The 24,440-nt window shown below is 43.3% G+C and overlaps 1 protein-coding gene across 8 annotated transcripts in view; it reads left to right on the top strand.

The window, feature by feature from the left end:
• The window catches only part of RASAL2 (RAS protein activator like 2), a 190,008-nt gene that overhangs the window by 71,889 nt on the left and 93,679 nt on the right, over window positions 1-24,440 (top strand). For all 8 annotated transcript variants that reach the window (XM_080406580.1, XM_080406582.1, XM_080406581.1 and 5 more), the window contains exons 2-3: window positions 14,543-14,670; window positions 23,757-23,883. In XM_080406580.1, the coding sequence (XP_080262706.1) occupies window positions 14,543-14,670; window positions 23,757-23,883 (255 nt within the window). The remainder of the gene's footprint in view (window positions 1-14,542; window positions 14,671-23,756; window positions 23,884-24,440) is intronic.

Genomic DNA, 24,440 nt, shown 5'->3' with positions numbered 1-24,440 from the left:
TTTGTCTGAGGGGAGTCATATGTGTAGAGCTGGAGTTTTGAGTTGCTTTAACATAAGACATGAATGGCCCAAATGTACTAATTGAGAAATTTGTGTTTGTGCAGCAACCAAAACAATTCATTGTGTGCGTATGTAGCATCTTGAATTTGGTGGATGCTAGCTCTACAACAGCCTAGCCGTGCTGTGCAGCATATGTGCCCAGACTTCTGACACCTTCCTACTGTTACTGTGGAAACTATAATTTATATCTCCAGACTTGTATGTCCCTGAAACGGGCTTGTTTTTCTGCTGAGGAAAAAGGGGACAGAGTCTGCAGATGAGAAAAGAAGTATTCCTGTGCAGGATGAACCCAGCTGGTGCACTGACTGTATTTAATTTACGTGGTTGTGCTTGATGGGGAATCGCATGTTCAAATGGATGTAGATGAATTTATTTTAATGGGAAAACTCTGGGTAGATGTGCTATATATGAACTTAGACATATGGGCTTAAGGAGAAGTGTCCTGAGAAATGGAAACCGTAGAATGCAAGGGGAAGAAAAACATCCGTACTGAGTCATATATTTCTGAATTGTTGAGTACATGGAAGGGAAAAAAGTGACAGCATAGAGCCTCATCACACTCCTTCCCTGCCCCCAGCAGGCCCAGGCTGAACTGAAAACACATATAGCAATCTCTGCTCTGAATAACTTTGCATGGCTACATAATTTCAGAGAGAAATGCTTTCAGGGTGATGATGGGTTTTGTCTACATCTGTAATGTCTCATTTGTCTTTGGATACCCAACAGCCTTCACTTTGTTTATTCGGAGATGAGCAAACATGAACCTGAAAGTACTTTTCAATGATCAATGTAAATCAACATGAAAAATGGAGGTCATTATAAAATTTACACACACATATATATTTAGCAAGGTTTACTAGATTGATCGCTCCTAAACCTAGAGCTTGACTCCTCTATGTGCAGAGAATTCACAAAGAGACAGTCGTAGCCCAGGGACGGTGAAGTGTGGCCACTGATGGATAAAATAAAATTCAAGCCTGTTTGCATTTTAATGGATTTTAATCACATGACAGTTTGGAAAAGAAAAATTGATTCCCCCACCCCCCACCCCCTCCTTTTCTTTTCATCATCGTGTCTGATTGCTTCAGGGCTAGCAAAACTAGTTCCAGGTACCAAGATACCATTTTCAGTTCTTGTACCATTGTTAAAAGAGGCTTTTACAAAGACAAGGGATGTGCATGATCATCATTAGTCACTGAGAGCAGAATAAATAGTACTGGCCTGTAGAAGTGGCAAGGAAGGCAGAGCTTAAAGTTTTTGGCAGACTAAGTAGTAAGGAGGAAATGAACAAGATGCCATGCGTGGCTTTTATCGCCAGAGATGTACCAAAATAAGTTTGACATCCGTCAGGGGTTTGGGGGCAGGGTACCATCCAGCTCTTAACGATGTGGAAGCAGCACCGCCTGTCTTTTACCAAGCTAAAACTCTGGAAAAAGGGAGTTGTTCCTTAATCTTTCCCTCTTTGGTGCTGCCTCTCATCTGTTTGTCATTCCTGCTGTCTGTGACAAGGTCTTCATACGAATTTTAGATGTTCTTGCTTTGTACTGCTAGTGTGGACTAGCTCTGCCTGATTCACCGCTCCCTCCTGCTGTCTTTGCTGCTGAGCTTCATTCATGCTTTATCAACTGCTGCTTGTTTTATCTGAAATGCGATTCCCTGTACGATAATATTGGGTGGAATTTATCCCTCAACCCCCAGAATTAATTTTTGTTCAAGAACACCATTGCAAAGACAGCTAAGCAGGGTATTTTGTGACAATGCTGTCACTTAAAAAAAAAAAAAAAAAAAAAGGTGGATGTGTGTGGAGTGGAATATGTTTCCAATGCCAAGATACTTTATAATGGGCAGAAAATAGAGAAGCTCGATTTTTTCGCCCTGTATGTTCTTTTGTTATATCACCAAGTGGTTGTTTGTGTCTGTTTATACTCTGGTTTCGTGTGTGTTTTGAAATCTCATTGTACTCAGTGGTGGAAAATTGGCTGCTTAAGTAAAGGCATGTTAAGGAGAGCTATCTACAGTAGCTGGAAGGAAATGCTTCTCAAATGTATTGTCCAAGTTGGTTCTAGTTAATAAGTCTCTTGGGTATGTGAACTTTCCTTACCTTCTCCACCCATCTTCTGGCAGCAAACAGAATTCTTAGTATTTCGATTTAAAAGTAAATTAATTAATAAAAATCTGTGCTCTCCTTGTAAATTGTTTCCCAATAGGAGCGAAATTAATTTCAGTAATAACTCATAGAATCACTTGTGTGGGTTGATTATTCCTACTGGGGGGGAACCCACAGAACAGTAACATAAAGCAAATCTCTTCAAACTGGATGAAAATTACTATATTTATATATAGATTCCCTTCTCCCACTCCTCCGGACCTGGTTGGATTTATTGTTACAAAATGCAGTTGCGCAGCAGGACTGCTAATTAGATGCTATCAGTCCTGTTTGTGCAAGGTTGTGACCTATACATTTCTGTTTAGCATTGCTGTAGGAAAGACATTTTCTCCCCACTGGTTATTTATCCTTATTGGGTTCGTTTGTTCTTCTAGGATTTTGGAGATGAGCACTTGTGGCTTTACCCTTCTGATTGATAGAAGGGGGTTTGGGTTTGCTGGGGGGGCTTCATGGTGTGAGTTTGCAAAATACATGGCAGGGAAGGCATTGGGAACAAGTGTATGTTTGCGCTTAGGGGGTTTGTGGCATTACCACCGAGCATCAGATAAGTCAGCTAAAAAGCAGCATAGTGTATAACAAAAGGGTTTGTCCTCACAAGCTTTGTATTTTGCAGGTCTCGGTTAACATAGCAGGAGTAAGGAGGGAGTACTAAGTAGGTGTGGGCTTTTGGGTGTTTGGGCTGAGGATGTGAGGTTGCCTTTATTCTTCATAGCTGAGCCGACTGCAGAGAGAAGGAAACAAGTAGAGGGAAAACCCAGTTGAAGAATACTTGAAATACTGCACCCTAGCTACCGATCCTTTTAATTAGCTAGCCCATCATCAAAGGATACATTAATCATGCTTACCTGGGTTTGCCAAAAGCATAGTAAACCTGTTCCGCCTGTTTTGGTGGTATCTCGGGAGCCTTGATTGCGGCATGGCTACGGTGTCCAAACCGAGCTGGCCTATGAGAATGTATTTCCCCTGACACAGTGTTAGCTTAGCACTTGCAATTTCTCTGCCCTGGCACTGTTATTTCTTCCCACGTTGCCTCTTTCTTTCACAGTTTCCCTCAACACCATATAGAGTAAGCAAGAAGAAAGAAATCACCTGCTGTATTCAGAGATTTCAGAACAAAATTGAACTTCAATTTGCGAATACTGACATCATGTAGCAATAAGGAGAGCAAAGAGCTGTGAGCTGGAAGGCTCCTGAACCTTGCTGTGAGCCAGCGACTCGGTGTCCTGCCTTGACCACATTGGTGGTGACCTCCTTACACTTACCCAAAGTGGATTTTTCTCCTAAAGCCAGCTTTCCCTCCCTAAGACCAGGTACAATAGCTGGGTTAAATTACAAAGGGAAGCTAACCTCATATAACCTTTAGCTGAAGGTTAAAGAGTAGAGCTGATAAAAGAGGTATTACAGGTCATTACCTTGCTGTACTGGATTAAATGTAGGATTCAGATTATTTGCAATAAGACACCTCTTTGCATAAATCTAAATATGGCTAAGAATCCCCACTGCAATTATGTAAGCTCTGGTCTCCTTCCTCTAAAGTTTTGTGTCTGAACTACCTTTAAAGGATGAAAAAATATCCAGTCCCTTGTATATTAGCATTGCATTACTGAGATGTATGAAGACTTTTCAGACATTAGGGAGAAAAATGGAATGAGGAGTGTTCTGGTGCTTTTGTATGGGGTTTTGTTTTTAAGTAGGTCAAATCAACGAAATGGTGTGTAATAGCTGGTTCCAGGTTCTTCTGAAAACATTTTAAAAATGCCAGAAGGAAGGAGCGTGGGTCTTTTTCAATAGCATGGGGAGTACTGGAGGGCTTCTTTTACATTATATTTGAATCCCTTGAGGTGGTCCCTTACTAAGTCATTTGTTTTAAGTGGTTAAAATAAGAAAGCTAAGTTTAGTCTATATGCCTGGATGGCCTGGATAATATGCAAAAACCAAAAAGCACATCATTGCAGTAGATGTAGATTTTAGTGGCCTGTGAACCCTTCAACAAGGGAAATAAACTTGTCTAAGACAACAGCAGTGGTCACAACTCCTGTATTCTCTTTCCCCAAAAGTTTGTTGAAGCAAAACAAAAGAAAAGCCAAAAGAAGCACTTAATAGCTTGTGTGCACACTCAGGCTTCGAGAAATGTTCGAGCTGAAAAGAGCTGACAGAGTACGGCAGCAACAGGCTGTGCAGCGATGGCAGGGTGACCAAGCATTTAAAACCCCTAGGTAGGGGAGAGTATCACCCGAGAGCTTTGTGATTTTTTTGTTCTTTATTTTTCCTTTATTCTTCTCTCTCGTCATGAAAACCACCACACACCGAGAGGGTTGGTTTTTTGAAACCACAGAGACGGTGTTTCTGTAGAAGTAGGTTTAAGGGAGGAGGGATTCAGCAATCCTGCCCTTGCTCTGAGAAATTCAAGTTTATGGGCTGAGATTGTTCAGATCAGTAACAATGAATATATTGGTTTTCTTGAAGGAAAACCAAAGATAACAATGTCTGAAAGAAATAGCCTGCATGATGTAATCCAAACTGCACGTGAAAGCCTGAAAGATGGTGGTTTTGTTTTTCAGTTGTTCATCTTGAACTTGTTGTGGTCACTATCTCATCACCTTGGCTGTTCCTGTGGCGGCTTCTTGTCTCAGCAGAAATGCTTCTCTGCCTTTGCTCTTCCCATAGCTCCCTCCTTGGCAGATGAAGGCAAAAGGGTCTTGCTCACTTGAAACTGGTCTGTGACAGATGAATGTCAGCTGGTTGATGCCTTGTTGGCAAGGGAGGGGGGTAAAGCTGTCTGTGAACTTTCGGTAGTGGTGCTTTTGCCAAGCAGCTCTGTGTGCTGCTTGTGGTACACGTGTTTAGCTTTGACTGCAAGTACACTAGTACATTTTTTTTTGCGCACCCAAAAAATGTGCAGGGACTAAGCAGTGTTTGGTCTTAAATTGTTTTGGTTTTGTCACAGCTGCCTTGGGCCAAGGTCCTTTTTAAGTTCAGGATGCTTTCCCTCTTGTCTTCTTCCTGCACTGCTGCAAAGGATGAAGAGGGAACAGCCTAGTCTGGGTGCTTGGTGCTGAAGAGGCTGTAAGATGGAGATTAGGGGATGGTGAGAGCGAGCGCTATGGAGAAAAGAATAGGGGAAAGGGTATAGTGCTGGGTAAGAAAAGGACCACGCATAAATTAAGAGGAAAGACTGCAGATTTATTTTCTCCCACGAATAATTAACTTTTTTGCTATTCTCTATTTTCTGCTTCCTGAACCTCTCACGAAAGCCTCTCCTTGCTTTGGGGAGAAGTGTCACTTGAGAATCTTCTCAGAACTTGGCAGCTATGTAATAGGGACATGTAATCTTTTATAATCCTCTCTGCAGGTTTGTAATAACCATTTCTGTTTGGAGATTCCAAAGTGTTTTGTAGGCCAAGTGGGAATTTAACTGTGAGAGAAAAATGTACTTAATATTCAGGAGCAAAGATGAGTGGTCCTGAGCAGGGCAGGGAACGAGAACTGAATAAGAAGGAAGGAAAACCTGCTTAGTATGGTAGGAAGGGTCACAGTGATGGCTTTGAGCAACTGTGGATTATTTGAAATCTTAGGTATCCTGGGAACCAAATTGTGTTTTTACACAGATAGCAGCTTCTGTTCTGGTGATGTCATGCGATTTACAGGGCTGCACAATGAGCTGCTTGTTTGCAGGCGCGCATGGGAGGGCTGGGCTGAGCATGAAGCACACCTGCATGTTTTGTAAGGTCCCCACCTTGACTGGCTCGTGTTTTCTGGTTCCACTTGTCGAGCTACGAAGCGCGGGGGTGACTGCATGATTTGAGCCCGCTGGCACTGATCCATTCAAGAAGGTGCTGATGTCTTCTGATAGACACATCTTTTCACGCCGTCTCTCACAAACCTGGCTGGGTACAGACCATGAGAACAGGGACAGAGGTGCAGCTGAGGGAAGTGAGGATCAATTACCCTTTGTAAGTTTAGCAATCAGCTATGTGGCATGTAAGAAGCTTAGAGGAGCTCAGCAGTGTTCAAGCTAATTGGCAGCGTTAAACTGCTATTAAGAGCTCCCACACCTTTTGCTCAAAGAAGCTGCACGGTGACAGTGCGGTGACAGTGTGCTGGTGTGGCTTTCTGCTTTCTAATCAGAATTACCCTGCCAGGCCAATTTTAGCTTTATACCTAATTTTTGCTGCTGTTGCTAGCTCCTTAGCTTTCATTTTTCAGGACCTTTGCAAGAAAGCTCAAGACTGTTGGCACACTCAGCATCTGCTTGCTAAACTACTCGTAAGATTTTAAGACTTGTGGTTTCTTTTTTGGAACAACTCCATGATTTTCCCTTTTGAAAAGTAAGTTGTGGTGAAACTGCTTGCATGGTTGTGGCCTAACTGAATTTGTGCTCTTGAGCTTCTGCAGAGCGCTTGGGTACCGGGGAACACTGAGCCCTTTTAGCAAATGTTAGGGGCTGAGGGTGGTAAATGTGATAGCACAGGTCTTGGGAAAGGTTTAGGTTTTGAATTGCATGTGTTAGAGGGAAATGAGAGGGGAGATCTTGGCTGATCTTTACCATAGTCTCAGCCTTGGTGTGAAAACTACTGAGCAGAGTGGTGACGTTGCAAGTATGGGGCAGATGTACTGAGTCGGGACCAAGTTAAATTGGCAGAGCTGTCTGGGAGCTCAGCTGGGGGAGTAAGCCTGCTGTACCTTGCTCACTGCTGGCCGTCTCTTGTACAAACAAGTCAGATCTCTCCTAGCGAAGGAACGAAGGAGTGGGAATGATGTCAGCAACAGAGAGGAGAGGCAGCAAGAGCTCATCCTTCTGGGAGATGCCGGCCTCATTGTACAGTAGCATTCTGTATTTTGCCTCCTGCAAGTTGCAAAGGAGACAGCCCTTGGCTGGCTATTAGATATTCACTACTCTGATGGCTTAGCCCTTCCCACATAAAAATTGCTCCTGACAGTATTTTTTTTTTTTTTTTTAATGCTGAAAATCTGTAGGAAATTTAAGAATCTGGCTGGTATCTTTGATAGTAGGCAAAACATTGATGCTTACTCCTTGAGCTTTAAAGGTTAATCTTGTTTTCTCTGTGTTGAGAAATTAAGAGCAGAAAGGCGACCCTTCTCCCATCCCACCACAGATTTCATCAAAGCTTTCCAGCAGCTGGTGGAAAAAAGCTGTGCCCTTACCTGTTTGGAGAAGAGACATACAGTCCTCATTCAGAGGAGGGGAAAAAGCCCTCAAAACCTTACCCAGCAGTGAGCAGCAGAAAGCTTCAGACTTCTCACTTCTGAATTTAAAAGAGGTTCCTTCACCCAGAGTTGGCATACTGATGGTAGGGAAATGGAAGCACACAGAAGAAGCAGAACAGTTGTCACAGTGGTATTTCCGTGAGGGTACAGGGCCGGACAACTGCACCTGACTGAGCAGGTTTTTTGTGTGAATCTGTCTGTGCCTTATGAGGTTCTCTACTGGGATAATGGAAAACCAGTTTTTAGGCTGTGCCTGATCACTGCCAGTCAATAAAGAGAGTAGCAGAAAGTTAATAGGTTAGATTGGCAACATTGGCCTATACTAGAAGAAGCAAAGATCTTGTGAAGAATTCATGTTGTGGTGCCAAATACGTTGGGATCTGAGAAAGTCATGGTGCCGGTCATGGCTTCTGCCAGCTTCTAAAATACCATTTTCACCTACTTAAGCCTTTTATGGCTTTAATCTGTGCAAAACAGATTTTTCCAGGTAGCGTTTTGGCTGTAGCCAGTTGTCGTGAGAGCTTTTGAGATCTCTGAAATCTGATGGTTTGACTAGGCTTTCGTTACCTCCTACCCGCACGCAAGATTAGGTTTCCACGCAAGAATATGGTTATCGCTGGATGCAGCTGCCAGAGGAGAGCAACTGGGTTCAGCTGGATTGAGGGCTAGTCGTTGCATGTGTAATGAAGTTTGTTGAGTGCAGCTATTAAATATAACAGAAAGAATTCACACTAGATACTTACCGCTGTAATAACATCCTACATAAATAGCGTGCCTCTCATCCCAAAGGATCTGCTCATGCTTTCTACACTTAAAATAACACCTACTTCAGCCGAGAGATCTGTTGCTGACCACGAAAATGTAGGTACCTCTTAAATGAAATGGAGCCGTGCCACACAGTGATTTAGAGGGGCAAGTGAGCAATGCTGTATCTCACAGTAGCCACAAGAAGCTTCCTAGAACACCTACAGTTGTTGTGTTTTGTTGTGCCCATGTTGTGATTTGAAATAAAATGGCAGGATTCCTGGTTTTATTTCTATAATGTGTACTAGTCAAGTCTCTTAAGTGTGTTTTGCTTCGGAGGAGAATTAAATCAACCCTAAGAGCAGCCTGTTTTCTCTGTAGCATGTGAGTCTCTGCGTTACCACACAGAGTATGTGCTGAAATTTCCTTATCGTATTGTACAATTATTCGTGACTGTTGTACGTTCTGTGTTGGGAAATTGTGATGCTTGTCTGTACAAACTTGGAGGATGAGTGAGTGTCCCCTCCTTCTCCCAAGTGAATTTGTGCATCATGATAGGTTTTCTTTAAACAGTTGTTTCTGATAGCGTCTCGTCTGTAGTCCTGCTTGGATCAGAAACCATTGCATATGGCTGGGAGTTGTTTGAGTAGTAAGAAATGTAAACAAAAGCTATATATATCAGCATGAGAGAAAAGTGGAAGTTGTCTTGATTGTGGTTTTCCTAGCAGACCCTCAGTAACTGACCTCTGTCGTCATCTGCTCTGTGTAAATGTGGAGAGACTGTCCCTCTCTTAGCTGAGCCAGGGTTGCTCCACCGCCTGCCTCTGCTCTGAGGGCAGTGGCGCTTGTATTCTGTTCTAAATCCAGATCCTGCAGATCATCCGAGTGTCGTGCAGCTGTCTGAAATAGCTGCATATACACACACAGCTGTATGTCATGTAACTGTGCTCTTGCTGTTTATTTTCACACACATTAGTGACTTCTTCTGCGGAAATCCTGCCTTATTACAAGATGCAGATTTAAGGGAATGAACCATGTTGAGATGTGGTATATTTCCCTTTCTGCCCTGTCTTTCCTTTGAGTCATGAGTTTAGTCAGCTTTTAGAGACCTAAGTTTAGGGGAAGACTTCTAATTGCTGTTAGTCTTTGAAGCTTCGTGTCAATAGTAAGGCTTGTTTCAGCTTCTGTTCAACTGCTTGATGAAGGTTCAGACTGATTATTTGAGCTGGACTGCGTGGTCACACACAGCTGGGTAGGTTGGGGTACTGACAAGCTCTCAGACAACAGCACTTACCTAAAGTTCTCTGAGTCCTGTCTCTATGGTAAGGACATAAAACACCATGGAAACACAGACATTGGGCAAGTAGACCTGTTGTCAAAAGGTGTTAGGGCTCCTACTAATCTCTCTTTGGGGGGGAAAAAACCTCCCTGCATACAGACTTGGCCACTGCATTAGTTACTCAGCTGCTTGGCAGCTCCTCTTTGGAAATACTAGGAACATAATACGGACCCTAATAAAGTTGATGAAAATTTGGCAAGTACTTCAGTAAGCCCTTGATTTCACCGTAGGAAGAGTGTGGTTCAAAAAAGGAGCTTTGACATGTGCCAGGGGTTGAGCTTGTCATCACTGGGATAGAGGTTTATTTGTGTTTTTATTGATGGTAGGTAGAGAGCACTTTTTGGCAAAGAGACCGAAGGCATAAATTTACCTTTAATGTAGTTTTGTTGGCTTGATTTCGGCTAATTCTGTGCTTCTCACTAGCTCTGAAGAGGAGAGGAGATGCTGCTCTTCTGGTTGTAGAAGAGCGACAGCTAAATGGGGACTCAATGATACTGAAATGCCTCTCATCTTTTGGAAATTTTCCGCTTCTGCCCATTGCCTGCTTTTTGGAAAATACTCTCCACTGGCAAATGGATTTGGAATTTTTATAAAAATAATTGTTGCATACTTGCAATGGAAGATTCAGAGATGTTCCCATCTGATAGCAGTAGTACTACTCCCTAAATGCTGCTGAACTGCTGTCGGTTTTTGTAAAATGTTTTAGTCTTTCTGTTGGGATCAGCTTGGAACTGGCTGGCTGCTTCTTCCCTTGTTCCCTTGCCCTGCACCAGTCAACACTTTTTTATTGTTGTTAGGTGGTTATGGCATAACTGTTCCTCCCCCCCCCCTCCCCTTTTTTTTTTTTTTTTAAATAAGCTCTGTAGTTAAAGAATAATAAGGTACGAGTTGTCATTTGGCTGAGAGAAATGGAGCTTTGTGAATATTTATAACATGCTTAATAGTATTTCAGACCCCTGAGGAAAAACAATGCAGTTTCCAAACTAGCTATGTGGCAGGCGGGCAGCGATGCGCTTCTCAGTTCAAGCAGGGGAGGATGTACTGAAAAGGGGATTTTTTCCAAGCTGTTACTTAACTGATATTAGCATTTGAAGGCACATAAGGCATGACCTTTAATCCTGTGTGTAGACTAACTGATCTGCTTGCTTGAATGCCTCATTGTAGTGATGCAGAATGGAAAAGATTGCATCAGACCAGAGAAAGAAATCTTCTGTCACCAGAACTTGCATATTTAGGTGTGTGGCTACATGAGCCTGTCCCACGTGTAACATCTGCACACTCGGAGCTTTCAGATGCACCTCCCTGATCTCTCCTGCAGCTCCTGCCCAAAATTGCATTCATCAGTGAGTTACCCTCCAAAGCACAAGCCTTCCTATATGAGCCCCCAGGTGGGAAAGGACAGCCCTGACTTTTCTGGCCTTTCCCAAAAGCGTAAGGGGTCCCAGTTACACATGGACTTTTGCCATTCGCTTCCGCAGCAATTCAAACAGTGGTGGTAAATTAGTTTTATGGGGCATTAGTGGAAGAAGTTGGTGGGTTTTATTGCATTCACGTGAAAAGTTGGAGCCAAGAATGTAAACTGAAAACTGAAGATAAAGAGTACCGGAAAGCAGAACAGGGTTTGTGAAGTGACCAAGTGTATATGTGATACTGTGTAAAGTCCCAAAGAGTCTTCAGTCTAAACTGGTAACATACTTCAGAGTAAGTTTTGAAGTTACAGCTGTTGTGAGAGGCTCTGAAGAGGTCAACCACGCAGGAGGGCTAGGCGAGAAATAGTTTAAATAGGTGGGACAAATGCACCCAAGTTATCCTGCAATTTTTGTTGCAGTGAGTTTTCTTGTAATGTGTATTCAACATCCACCTAGTTTTCAAGATGGGCTTGCACCATCAGCCTTGGGGAGAGGACTGAAGTCCTGGGATCTGCTACATCAGAAAACCAGCTCGCAAGTGCTCCTCTTTCTTGAAGAGATTGCTTGGTCAGCCTGCAGGGGTGGTGGGGCTGTGTCCCAACATGTGTTCAAAAGGATACCAATACAAACACAAAATATTAACGCTGTGTGTTCTCTAGTGGTGATAGACAGCTCCAGACAGAGATGGCATGTTACTCTGCCAGCAGCCTGTGGAAAGCTGTTCCAACGTAGCCAACCCACTTGGCAGCAGAGTCGTGGCTGGCCTGCAGCGCCTGATGACTCAGTTTAAGTCCTGGAGTTGTTATTGCAGTGGAAGAAGTCGTTCTGTTCTTTAATTCCTTTGTGCAGCCCGTAGATCAGTTGGATGGTATCCTGCCAAGGCCTGTAGTTAGTAGAAATTATAATGTTAAAGTCTTTTGGGGCTGGGTGAGTCGTGACTGTAGATTCTGCGTTGGAGCTAATGGTCCAGAAGGTTTGGGTTTTTGCCATGAGAAAGTCTACCAGCAGTTCAAAATATAGTTTACGTGGTTGTCGCTCAGTATAGCAGCTGGAGGCACTCTCTTGCTGCTAGCCCACCCACATAAGCAGGACAGGGCATGCCTTCATCCTTTTATTCCCTTGGTGATTTATCATGTGCTTTCATTACCCAAAAGACTGAATCCCTAGAGCTCTGGCATTCCCATTTCTGTTGCGCACTTGTGCTGGGAGCTCGTGGCTTCATCCTGCTCGCTCGTCTTCCCTCTGTCAGCCCCGTTGCTCGTAGGTTTGTCTTGCTTAGGCATGGGTAGGGTTTGTGAGCTGCTGTTTGGGAAACCAAGGTCTAAGCAGGAACAACAGTGGTTTTGTTTTGTGTCTTGTCAGGGTTTTGGTTGGATGCCATGATAAATAGGAGTGGCAGTTGTGCCAGAAATCTACCTGGAGGGTTAATGTCTGTAAGATGGACAAATAACGTAACTTGTGAGAAAGTTGTGTTCCAGCATTTTACACAAATCCACTTTTGCTTCACAGAGATTGTGGTGGTTTCCCTTAATCGTGGTTACACCTGAACAGAGTTTCGGGCAATTTCAAGGCACATGGTGTTGCTTGTCACTATCGGAACACAAGCTTTGTTAGGAGGGGTAGCAGTGTGGAGCCTGATTCTGATTTGCAGCTTTTTCCCTGAACGATCTCACGTGAAATGAAGGGAGCAAAGGTGCATTTGTTATTCAGAGCAGTGTTAGCCATGCAGTCCTCTTCTTTTTCTTGCTTAAAAGTACGAGATTGCTTGCTTCAAGCGTTTTTCTGAGTGATCACAAAAATCCTAATGCAATACCAGGCTGAAACAGGTACTGAAAGCCATCTTTTGAGTTAATTCTCCAGCGTTAGAAGTCGATGCGTTCCTTTACATGCAGAGGAAAAGCTGCTGTGGCCAAAAGAGCATGAAGATGTTGCAGCTTTTTTAGCAGTGAAGTGGGATTTGGCATACACCAGGTCTGCAAGGAGTGCGGTCGGTTGGAGGGGCTGGTTACTCAAAGCTTAATGCTCGCGTTTGGACTTAGTACGTACCGCTTCTTCCCTGCAGCCGGGGAGGTGCTGGGTGTTTGAGGATTCGCTGGCCTCTAGTGGTGAAGCTGGGTAGAAGGTACGAGAAGCAGCTGTGCTTGGCTCTGTGCGAGTACTGGGTTAGCCTGCATACTAAAAGGAAGCTAACGTGGTTTTAAAATGGTTTTCAACATCCATTTTGCCTAACGGGCTCCTGAAATACGTGAAGAAGGGCCCAGGTGCCTCTGCAGCAACTCCCGGGATTTTTGTAGCGTCTGTTTTAGACCCCTTAGAGGTCGTCCGGGGACTTGAGGAGTCTACAGCATGTACATTGAGAACGGTTGCTTTTTAGATCGATGCAAGTAAAGTTGTATAAAACTAAAATGCAAGATAAAAACGAAACTTAATGTTAGAAAGCAACCAGAACTTAATCTCAAACAGAAAGAGATGACTTGAAGCTGTTCTCTAAATGTATTTAAATGGTGCCACCCATGGCTCTGTTGCATACCACCTTTTGTCTATTATTCATGTAGCATTGCTATCTGCTCTAAAGAGATTTTTATAAGTTGACAACCTGAATTCCCAGGGTGGCCGCCTTTGCACCCAGTCCTCTCATCGCAGTGACAGTACCTCGCTGCTCCATGGCGTTCTCTGCTTTTGGGTTTGGCTGCTGGGCAGTGCGGTCTGTCTGCTGCGCTTGTTCATGTGCTTCCCCCTCCCAGTCTTGGAGGAAACTTCTTGGTAGCGAGAGGTGCGATGTGATACGTAGCTCAAGACAGAGACTTAAGGGAAATTGATTTTAAAAATAATTTTTAAAAGATCAGCGCTGAGAGCCAAACAAGTTGGATTTTGGTTTGGGTTATGGTGGGGGTTTTTTGTGGTGTTCTGGGGGCTTTTTTTGGGATTTTTTTGGGGGGTGGTGTGGTGGGTTTTTTTGTTTGTTTTAGGTTAGTTGGTTGGTTTCTTCGAGGTTTTTTCACTATAGTGGCTGTGGCTAAATGAAAATGCTGGAAGGCTCCTATCTGTCACAATTCAGTCAAAGAGATTCCCTACCAAAGGATGCTAGTAAGCACTTCTCAATTAAACTTTCATCCCTTTAATTTCTGCCCCCCCCCCCTTTTTACAAGTCTGCCTTCCTTGACCCCCATCTGCTTTCCTATGTCTCTCTATACTTAGTCTCAAATAACCTAGTTTGTTAAGATTTAAAGCACATTGAAAGCCCTTACCCCTTTTAGGTTTTGAGAAGGGAGCGGAGGGAAGATTAAGTTTTCACGAGAGCTCTTCGTCCTGTCTTTTGGTTGTATTTCAGTCTTTGACAAAGACATTTATATTCATCTTGAGTATTGCCATTTTTGTAAGCCATGCTATAGATAAGTATTCATAGTGTACCTCACATAGCGTTCCACATGGGTGCCTCCCAGGATTAGCATTTTGTCTTTTAATGTGCTGAAACAGGCACTGTGAAGTACGGATTGCAGTTTTGCTTCGCATCTAGCTGCAGAACAGCAAAAGCAAAGGAGGAGGTTCATGACATATGCTAACGCTTCTGGCATCACGGTTTTCTGTTCACAGATGTGAAAGGACCACCTACACACCGACTGTCCTGCGGCCAGTCCCCCTACACTGAAACGACAACATGGGAGAGGAAGTACTGCATCCTGACAGACAGCCAGCTGGTACTGCTCAACAGGGAGAAAGAGGTGAGAGAAGTTCACGTTGGCTACTCAGAATTTACTTTCTGGCCTTTATCGGTAAAATGAAAAGGCAGCTTTTTTCATCTCCCTTTTATTTTGCTTGTGAGTCTAGCGGAAGATGTGAAAGGAGGGGAAAGGGGAGCTAACCTGTTCCATGTATGGATGGCAGGGCGTGCACGGTTATAATCCAGCTGGTCCAGATGCTGGTTGCATGGAAGAGGTGACAGCAAACTGTGTGCATCCAGAACTCCCTCCTGGAGTTTTACAGCCTGTGTTTAAGTCTGTCGCTACATCTTCCTGTGTTATTGCTGCTTTTAACAGTAGTTAAAGTTACCACAACTATGTAAACCTACCTCCTCGCGGCGGTGCAGACATAAAGGTAGGGAAAAAGGGGTCTGTCTGTGTTTCTGTTGGACTGCTGGGCAGAGAAGGTGTGTGCTACCTTCACCTTGCTGCTGTCACAGGGTAAATTGTTTGAGGCAGAGCTTTGCCCTCCCTTGCTAGATGCAGCAAGGAAGATTGGGTGCCTCCTGACGTGGATACTCAAAGCTATTGCAACCATCTTTGCTTTAATTATAAAATTAATGTGTGTATGGTGGGTATGTGTGTGTAGCATGTAGTACTTGGCATTGTGCCTAGCCATGAAGGTAGTGTCAATGTGGTTAAAGAACAGGAATGTTTTAGTTAATTGCAATGCTGAACAAACAAATGCTGATAATCCCCTTCTCCTAGACTACGCTATCATATTTTTTCTTGTGATATTTGATGTCTACAGACTGCCACGAATACATGAGCTTTAGAAGCATTTGATAATGCTCCTAGATTTGTTTGTTTGTTTAATTATTCTGCTGTAGATTTACCCTGTTTAACAATAAATATTTCAGGAGGTGCTATAAAATAGGATTCTTTTCAGATTACTGAAGTAGATTTTATTACATGTAAACGCTCGTGAATTTGGGTCTAATACCATGGCTCCCTACACTTGGAGATAACCTGAGGGTTTCTGGTTTTTCTTGATTCTTTTGAAGCTTCTGTTTTTGGCTTTGTGCAGGCTTGAGAATATGAGACCTGTTTCTGGTGTAACACTAAATATTCATCTTCATCAGTGATCAGATTTATTTACAAAGGCTGAAATATTTCCTGGTACAGGGAGAGTAGGAGGAAATGGTTTTAGAGAAGGACTTGAGTTATTAGAAGGGAACAACATCAATGCTAATATGTAGGAGATACGGTGATCAAACACAGGGAAAATGGAAGGCCCGGATCATGATGTTTGTTTACTATGTAATTCTTTTCCTAGTCTGACAGGCCTGTCACCTAATGAATTAAAATATATACTCAAGAAACTTAAGGACATGTGAGAATTATTCCTAACCGTACTGTACCAGCACAGCTGGGCTAAGAGAATGCATCTTATTAAAGAAATGCAATTGAAAACAACACTGGCTTATATCACAAATAATTAACTGAAGGTGATAATCAGGCACTTCTGGGTTTTTAATTTTTCCTGCTATGTACAGCTGAAAGCATTTTGCTGGGAGTAAGATGAGTCTTTTGCTTAGACCCTGAGGAGAAAATATGGGAAGTCTGATACATCACTGGTGTATTAAGTCATTATATACTATTTTTAAATACACTTCTGTTTTTTTGTCAGAAGCTGGAGAAATTCAGTATCAGGCTATACAGCACCTGGGTTTTAAGTACAGAGTAGCGCCAAAAAATCAAGCAGTAGAGTAAATCTTTGCAGCGTGCTTTCAAAGGAGCCTGCCCGCATTATCACAATGAGGAACCACTTGTTTGGGGAAATGCTGCATGCAGATGGGCCAAGCAGACATGCCTTTGGTGCAGGTGTGACTCCGCTTGCTGACAGTGTGATCTGTTTCAGAAGCTAGTAGCTGGAGTCAGACTTGCCATTCTGATTTTCCAAGTAATTTGTCACTACTGTTAACTGAAAGGAAAAAAGGAACTCCTTGCAGAGTCATGAGTACTTTGTAGGAAAATAAAAGGCCGTCCTACCTTGAGCCTGTGCACATGGCAGTGTACGTACAATCCCTTCTAGAAACACTAAACCTATAGGAGTAGAACTGCAAGTTGAGAGAGGCACAGAGCTGATCCTTTGGATTTGCACCTCCTTCTAATTTTTCTGAAACAGAAGTTTCCCTGGTAGCTTTCCTGAGAAAGGGAAGAGGAGGCAACCTGGTTAAATTTTACTTGGCGAGTCATTCAGAGTTGGAAGAGGCTCTGTGAAATGTGATCTAGAAGTGAGAATCAACAAAGGCCTAAGGCAGCAATGGGGAGAGACACTTGGGAAGAACATAATGATTGAAAAGTATGTAGGAAGGGGATCACAAAAAGTACGTGGGTGGGACCACAGGTACAGGGAGCCTAAGCAAAAGACCAGGTGAATGAGGAAGGGGAAGGTTCCTTAAAGGAGAAAACTGGAGATGATGTTTAGAGTAAAATTATTGGAAAGGTAATGCCGGAGGAGGTTTTTTGTTAACCCAAAGCAAGGTGGTAGGCAGCAGAAGTTGAAGATGGAGAGGTTCCTGCTCTGAACGTGGAAATTGCTGATAGAGTGGATAGTTCAGAATATCTTTGGACAGCTGAAGAGGATCTGAGAAATCTGAGGAACGATGTGAGGGACAGAATGATACCCATCAATAGGGTGGTGGGTGTGGGGGAAGAAGGAAGAGATGTTAACAGCAGAATGCTCTTGCAGCTGAAGGAGAGCACTTGCATCATCACAAGGCTGGTGTAACTTGAAAACTTCAAGTCTGAAGCATCTCATTTTATTCTCTGTGCATCTGCTTTGTTACTTCATGGACTAAAAATCCAAGAAGCTTAGCCTGTATGAAATTGAAAGGGAGCAGAAATGTTTTATGTTAATAATACTTTTAAAAATCATTATGCAAGTATGTATGTCAAAGCCAGAGAGTAGGAAAACATTTACAAAATGCAAACAGGTACATGAAGGATTTCTTGATTGTTTCAGGTATAATGCCAAGTTTGGTTTCTTTCAGTTCATGCTGTTAAAATACAGCATTATGAATTGCATGGATTTTTAAGACTGAGGGAACAATACGGAAGGAAATAAATGGAGCAGTAAGAAAACTCTATTCTTATAACATCCCACCACTATGGATTTATTGTCAAGGCAGTTCAGATGGAGTATGTGCAAGAGAGATTTTTGTGCTGTGCAAGCACAAGAGTAGGCTGGAAATCAGGGAAATTCTGGCGTACAACTTGATTCAGAAATATCTGTAATTACTTAGACAACAGTAGTCTGACAGTGGCACTTTGTGCAGTGTAGAAAAATATTAATTACTTGACACCTTGTCAACTTTAGAAGATGAAAATAGGTGAGACTGAATAATGGAGATAATTAATGAAGGGAAGGGAGTGATGCCCAAAAAGTAAGTAGAAAGAAAATGAATCTCTGTAAGGACATGAGAGATGATTTTGCAAATATGGTATCATGAGTGACAGGAGATGTGCAATTACTACAACACATCATGGTGTGGTAATACCTAGCACCATCTTCCAAGACTAGGAGAACAGGTCTAGATTGATTCATTTGCAGATCAGGTGGGTTTTTTTTTTTACGAGGAAGACAGTTTCCTGCTGTCAGGAAGACTTAGATGTTTTCATCATTTGTGAAATCTGTTCCATAGGGTAAGAGCTGTGAGGGCACAGTAAAAGTGTCTGTAATATCAGTGCCATGTAAACAGGGAGAGGGAATGAGTCAGTGTTTATGAAGAATAGTTTTGGATAATCCATGGCACAGCACTTTCACGAGGGATGTGACAAATAGCCGCATCTGGTTTTGGGCTGCTTTTTAGTTGTCTTTAGCTTGGCTCACATCTTGCAGAATCATTTAATTTTATGTTCAGTTGGAAATGAAGATGAGCAACACTTCTCACAGTGTTAGACTCCTTTTTTCTCCCTGTACCCAAACCCTCATCTTTCTTGGGATTTAGAGGTGTTTTTTATCGAGGGCAAAGGATAGTCAAGACCTACGTTTGCTGTGACAAGATCTACTGGTGCTGTGACAGTGGCTAGCAGCAGGTAATCTCTGATGCAGTTTCCTGCTCTTCCATCTCCCGTGACTGACACCAGAAGTGGAGTGGCAGCGGTGATCCCAAGAGAAAACAGCAAGAGCAAACACTGATGCGTGGGGCCCCAGGGGAGCGTCTTCAGAAATGCCCACTACCGTTCTCAAAAGGCTCGTCACATTGGTGTCTTAGAGCAGGTATGTTTTACCTGTAACTAGGAGTTTGTCAAAGCTTAACCCAGTTGTAAGAAAATATTTGCTTCAATTCCCAAATGAATTTAATTATTTATTTTCCAAAAGGCCAAATTAAATGCTCATTGGCAATGTTTTTAAAGGGGATTTCTATGTCAAAATTTTAGCCAGCTTACAACTTTCTGGAGGAAGGTAAAAATTAAATGAATTATTTAACTGTTTTGTTGACAAGATTCCAAAGTTCCCGACTATTAGATCAGAAGAGGTTGCCAGTTCTCAAGTTTTTGTCTTGGATAGTCTTTCCCATCTTGAAAAATCTATCTGCAATGAAGAAATTTTTTCTTTTTTTAAAAAAGCCTAGCTCTGTTTGCCTTTAAGAAGCACTACATGCTTGTAAAGCTATTATTCCTATTTCTTCTGAAATCTCTTCATCATCTACCAGAATTTTATTATTATATGTTTATTTTGTTTTATATATATATATATAAATAAATAATATTATAAAAAAGGCATTTTATACTTACAAAGCATGTTCAAAGTGGCAGGTGAGCTGTGATGGTGTTCAAGAATTTAGAGTTTGAGCTCTGAACCTGTGCTCATTAAATTGTGAAAATGGCCAGTGAAATGTGGCCTGTGATAAAATTGTCAGGATTGCCAAAATTATCGGCAGCTGGACTGTCCCTGCGTACCTTCTTGTCCCAGAGTGACGCTACTTGGAGTCCAGCCCTGAATCAGCATCTTTGGCACATTGGCTCAGGGTCAGATGAATCCCAAGTGGTGAAGCCTCAGCAGGGCAAAGAACAAGGTAACAAACGTGGATGGAGGGGATAAAAAAAGAGCTGAAAGCCTGAATTGCTGTTAGAGTCCTGACTCTGCAAGACTTCGTATTCTCTTTGATCCTTTGCTGAAGTGCTTGCTGGAATGGCAGGGGCTGGAGGAGGGTCGGAAAGATTGCAGATGTCTGACTTGGTGTTTACACAGTATTTAGTTGTGCACTTCCTTGTGTTCTGGTGCCACCCCAGCTGTGAATCAGTTTGGCCTCTCCTGGAGCACTTCATACACCTGTTTAAAACTGGGTCCAGCCCCACAGAGTGCAGAGCTGCTGGCCCAGCTCATCTTCCATCTTCATGAAGTGGTATTTCTAAGAGCAGGCTTATCTTATGCTACATAATAAATACTGGTCCTGCAGTCTTGGAGTTAGTTCTTTTTTATCAATATAGACTGAGACTATGGTTTTGGAGGAGTGTTACTTAAAATAACACGGCACTCTTAAGGCAGGCTTAAGGGAGATCTTTTTTAGCTATTTGGCTATTTTAACCTTGTCAATAAACTTGTGGGATGTTTGCATATTCTCTGGTGTAGGTCAAGCTGTGTAGCATTAAAATGTTGCTCCTTGTACATTTTATAGAATTATTGAGTGAAATAAAACAGTATCAGGTTTCTCTCAAGCCACTGTAAATACACGAACAAAAGCAGATCTTTTGCTGGAGTGGAGTGTCGTGTGCTAGGTGAACATAGCTACACCCGTGAACCTTTTTTGGTGTGTAAACACCTAACGGTGTTTTCCTAGTCTGGGCAAAATGTTAAGTACAAAAGGCCAAGTGACCCAGAATTAGGACCTGAGCTCTCAGTCAGTCTTCCTGTTAATGGCTCAGTTCCTCTTTGAAGATAAATCCTATCTCTGGTATGCAGAAGTAGATTTGTTTTTGACACCGATGCCGGTGTGCTGCAGCCTGTTTGCTTTCCCCAAGGACACAAAGGACAGCGTGGCCTCACTCACCGTTCTCTTCCTCACCCTCAGCAGCAAGTCAGTACATCCATAGCGTCCCCTTGGCTGTTGTCGCTGTTCTTACATACTCTGTTATCAGGGTGGTAGTAGTGCTTTTTTTATGTTGATGGATTAAAAGAATGTGTCATCACCTGTCTGACAGCACACACAGATACTGAAGAGGTATACTTGAAAGAAAAGGGACTATTATTAATTTCTCAGCTAAAAAAAAAAAAATACCTAACAGTGGAGAAATTTACCCTGCAGGAGCTGTATTGGTGTAGAGCTAGCAGCTGGGTGTAGATACAACAAGTTCACTGCGAAAGGAGGATCGCGGGGTGGTAGCTCGATGCTTTTAAGGTATGCTGAAGCATGTGGTGTGACTGGTAATACCTGTTCTGGAAACACAGCTCACAGCATCCCACCAAAAAACTGCTCTGAAGGAAATCAGCAGAGGCAGAAGACGTGATGGAGCGGAAGAGCATTTAAAAGGGAGTAAGACTAAATGGAGCCTCCAGATGATAACTGAAAATCTACAATGTGAACCTGATGGAATGAATGTGGCACAAACTAACAAAATCAGTCTCTGCTTAACTTCCTAATGTGCTTTTGCACGGAGATCATTCGGCAAAGGAGCTGCTGTAAAAATCTACCAGCAAAGAAAATAGCCCTAACAGAATAACCACTAGGGATTTGGGAAACTTGTTTTGAAAAATGAGCACTGCTTGAAGGAGACAAATAGACCAGCCTGGTAATAAATAGCATTAAAAAATGACCTTAAGAGAATGTTAAGTGCTTAAAAGTCAGGAAATGCCGAAACTAGTTTGTGAGAGCCATTGTAGTGTGGCCTGTTTCTAAAATAGTACAGTATCTTGTGCATCTTTTTCAACCTTCAGTAAAAATGAATAATAACTTTTTGTTTGCTATTAATACTTGGTCTTCCGAGATGATTGAAGATATGAAAGGATAAGCAGCACAGGAAATAAGACAAGGGCTTCTATTGCTTTAGCTGCAAGCTGTCTTTTACGTACCTATATGAAAATAAATAGCCGAATTGCATGCATTGCAGTTGTACTGTTGAAGCCAGTGTCCTCGTCGAAAGTGCGCTGCGATGATTTGGGCGCTGAGGGGTTGTGCTTGCTTCCAGCCCCTGGATGCTACATCTCTCCTTCATCCTTGGGGGTTTTTCCAGCTGTTGAATACGAAGGCTTAAGGCAGCCCCGCCAACTTACAGGTTCCAGATACAGTAACAGAGACCAGTCTAACAGCTTCAGGGATAAACAATTTAGCTCAAAATAATGTTGGGGTAACAAATACACATCAGGAGTATAATTATTCGGGTTGTTAAAACAAGAAATGCAGTTAACTCGGTAGCACAATTATCCCGGTCAAAATGACAGCAGAGTAATTCACTACTACTGAGCTAAACTTAATATCTGAACACGTAAAGACCTGCAAAGCCATGGTCACAGCCATGGTTATCAGGCAGGCCAGCAAGAAGCAGGGTATGGCTTCCTCCCAACAGCCACGCGGACCAGCCAGCAGGCTCGGGGAATTCCCAGTTCCCCGGTTGGGGTGTCCTCGTGTTGAGAGATGGAAATGCAATCTGGACTTGTTAATCCACCATCATATCCCACTGCTGCCCCCCTCCCCGTGCCAGTTTGGGCTGCGTGGGGCCCAGAAACACTGTATAAGACAGTACTGGCCCCAGCTGCCTGCCCATTCTGAGCCACCCAGCTGGAGAAACAGTAGTTGCCAGGGGCAGAGAACCTGGTGTGCCAGACAGTTCCAGAGTTGCAGTCTCCAGTCTTTGGTGACCAGCCTTTCGCCAGTTTGAAAGACCTTCGCTGTCTTGACTTGGAAACTTCTTCAGAATTATGTGTACAATCTTCAGAATGGTAAAGCAGAAGTGTTCCTCCTGCTGGGCAGCAATGTTGCCCACCCGGGGAAGGCGGTGGTCTGCATGCTGGGGCAATCGGAGTCGCACCTCTGGCGAGCAGGTAGCTCTCTGAAGTTTTCTGTTTTTCTGTATGCAAGTTAATTGATGCTTGATTTAGCTCATGCTGATCATAGAAACAAAATCAGGATACACAAAGGTGTCCATATAAATTCATAAAAATAATTAGATTCTCTTCCTTACCCTCCACATCCCTTTGTAAGTTTTTTGGGATTGGATTAGGAGTGCAGCAGGCTTGTTTCTTGTTCCCAGACATATGTGCTGTTGGACAAAGAGACTGTATCGCTTAGGCTCTTTTATTGCTCTTAGCTGTTGTCTGAATGCCCTGCAGCCTTAGTGATAGGTAGCGTAATTTACCACTTTTGGGTTTTTTTTTGTTTTTTTTTTTTTTTTTTTTTAGCATAAGCACCTCTCGAGCAACGCAGTTGTCCAGGCAGGTGTTTAAAGGCAAAGTCAGGCAGGGAGCAAACCCTGCGGGCTTAAGTTCTGCCAGAATTTCGGAAGAGAAACAAGATCTTTATACATTCAGTGCTTTTAAAGAGAATTAGCGTACAGAATTTTGTTACTGTGGAATAGTGAGGACCCCAAGCCCTTGTTAGAGCTTTCCGAGGTCCCACTTTGAGGATGAGTTTGACTTAATCATAGAAGATATCCCCCTTCTCCATGTGTCCAGTATGACCAGCAGAATGCCCGTTTTCCTCTGACATGCTGTAGCTGATTGCTGAATGTGTGCCAAGGCTGTAAAAACGATTTTGTAATCTCCAAGTTTCACATGTAGCTATCTGACCAGCAGCCTCTCGCCTGACTTCCCAGCGTGGAAGTGGGCAAGGCTGGATAGCAGTGGGTCTGGCGTTGGAGAACCAGTTTGGAAAGGCAGGGATTGCCTTGTTAGTCAGATGGGTCGGCTGCGTTGACTTGGTGCTGCTGGGGCGCGGGTTGCTGCACACCTGCACCAGCCCACCGCTTCCCACCGCTCCGGTGCTTTCCCGGTGAGCCTCAGCGATGCCGTGGGAAGGCTGAACTGCATCTGGAAGTTATTACTGGATGAGTTGAAAACCAGCCGGTTTTTATCAGTATGATGAAAAATTAGCAAATTAACAGCTGTCGTCAACCTTTTTGTGCAGGTGCCTGTGGATGGGGTCCAGGAACCGCAGGCAGATGCTACCAAAGGCCGTTGCCTGCGCCGGACAGTGAGTGTCCCCTCCGAGGGCCAGTTCCCCGAGTACCCACCAGAGGGGGCCGCCAAACTCGGTAAGTCCAAACCTCGGCAGCAATAAATTAATTTTAATTGATAGCCGCCGGCTCTATCAGCAGACACTGCTTGCCAGGCAGCCTCCTTGCAAAGGAGCCTGCAGAGGTGGGTGGCGTGGCAGCTAGGTGGTGGTGATGGAGGTCCTGTGACGGTGGTGCTGTTTGTAAATGCCTCTGGCAAAATTAATTTCCAAACACCAGGATTTATCCAGCCATCGGTGAGGTTGTTCTAGGGTACCTGCAGGCGGGAAGGTTTGTAGCTGTGTTGGTATACCTGGCAGCCCTGGGGTTTGCAACGGAGAGCTCCTGAACGCAGGTCAATAGGAATGCAGCTTTGCAGATAGACATCAGTGGTTCCCACTGGGGTTTTTTAGAACTATTAGGTTGGTTATGTTTTGCCTCGCTTTTGAGTCTCTCTGGAATGTCCTTTGCTTCATATTTTCCTAACAAGTACTGGGTAACAGGTTTTTCTGTAACTTACCTCATGTGTGTTCAGGGCGCAGTTCCTAAAAGAACTGACCAACTGCCTGCTGCTGTTGGCTGTAATTATACATGTT

The sequence above is a fragment of the Falco punctatus genome, assembly GCF_963210335.1.
Source record: "Falco punctatus genome assembly, chromosome: 11".
NCBI lineage: Eukaryota > Metazoa > Chordata > Aves > Falconiformes > Falconidae > Falco > Falco punctatus.
The sequence above is the reverse complement of the archived record's forward strand: the minus strand, read 5'-3'. Positions and strand labels throughout refer to the sequence as shown.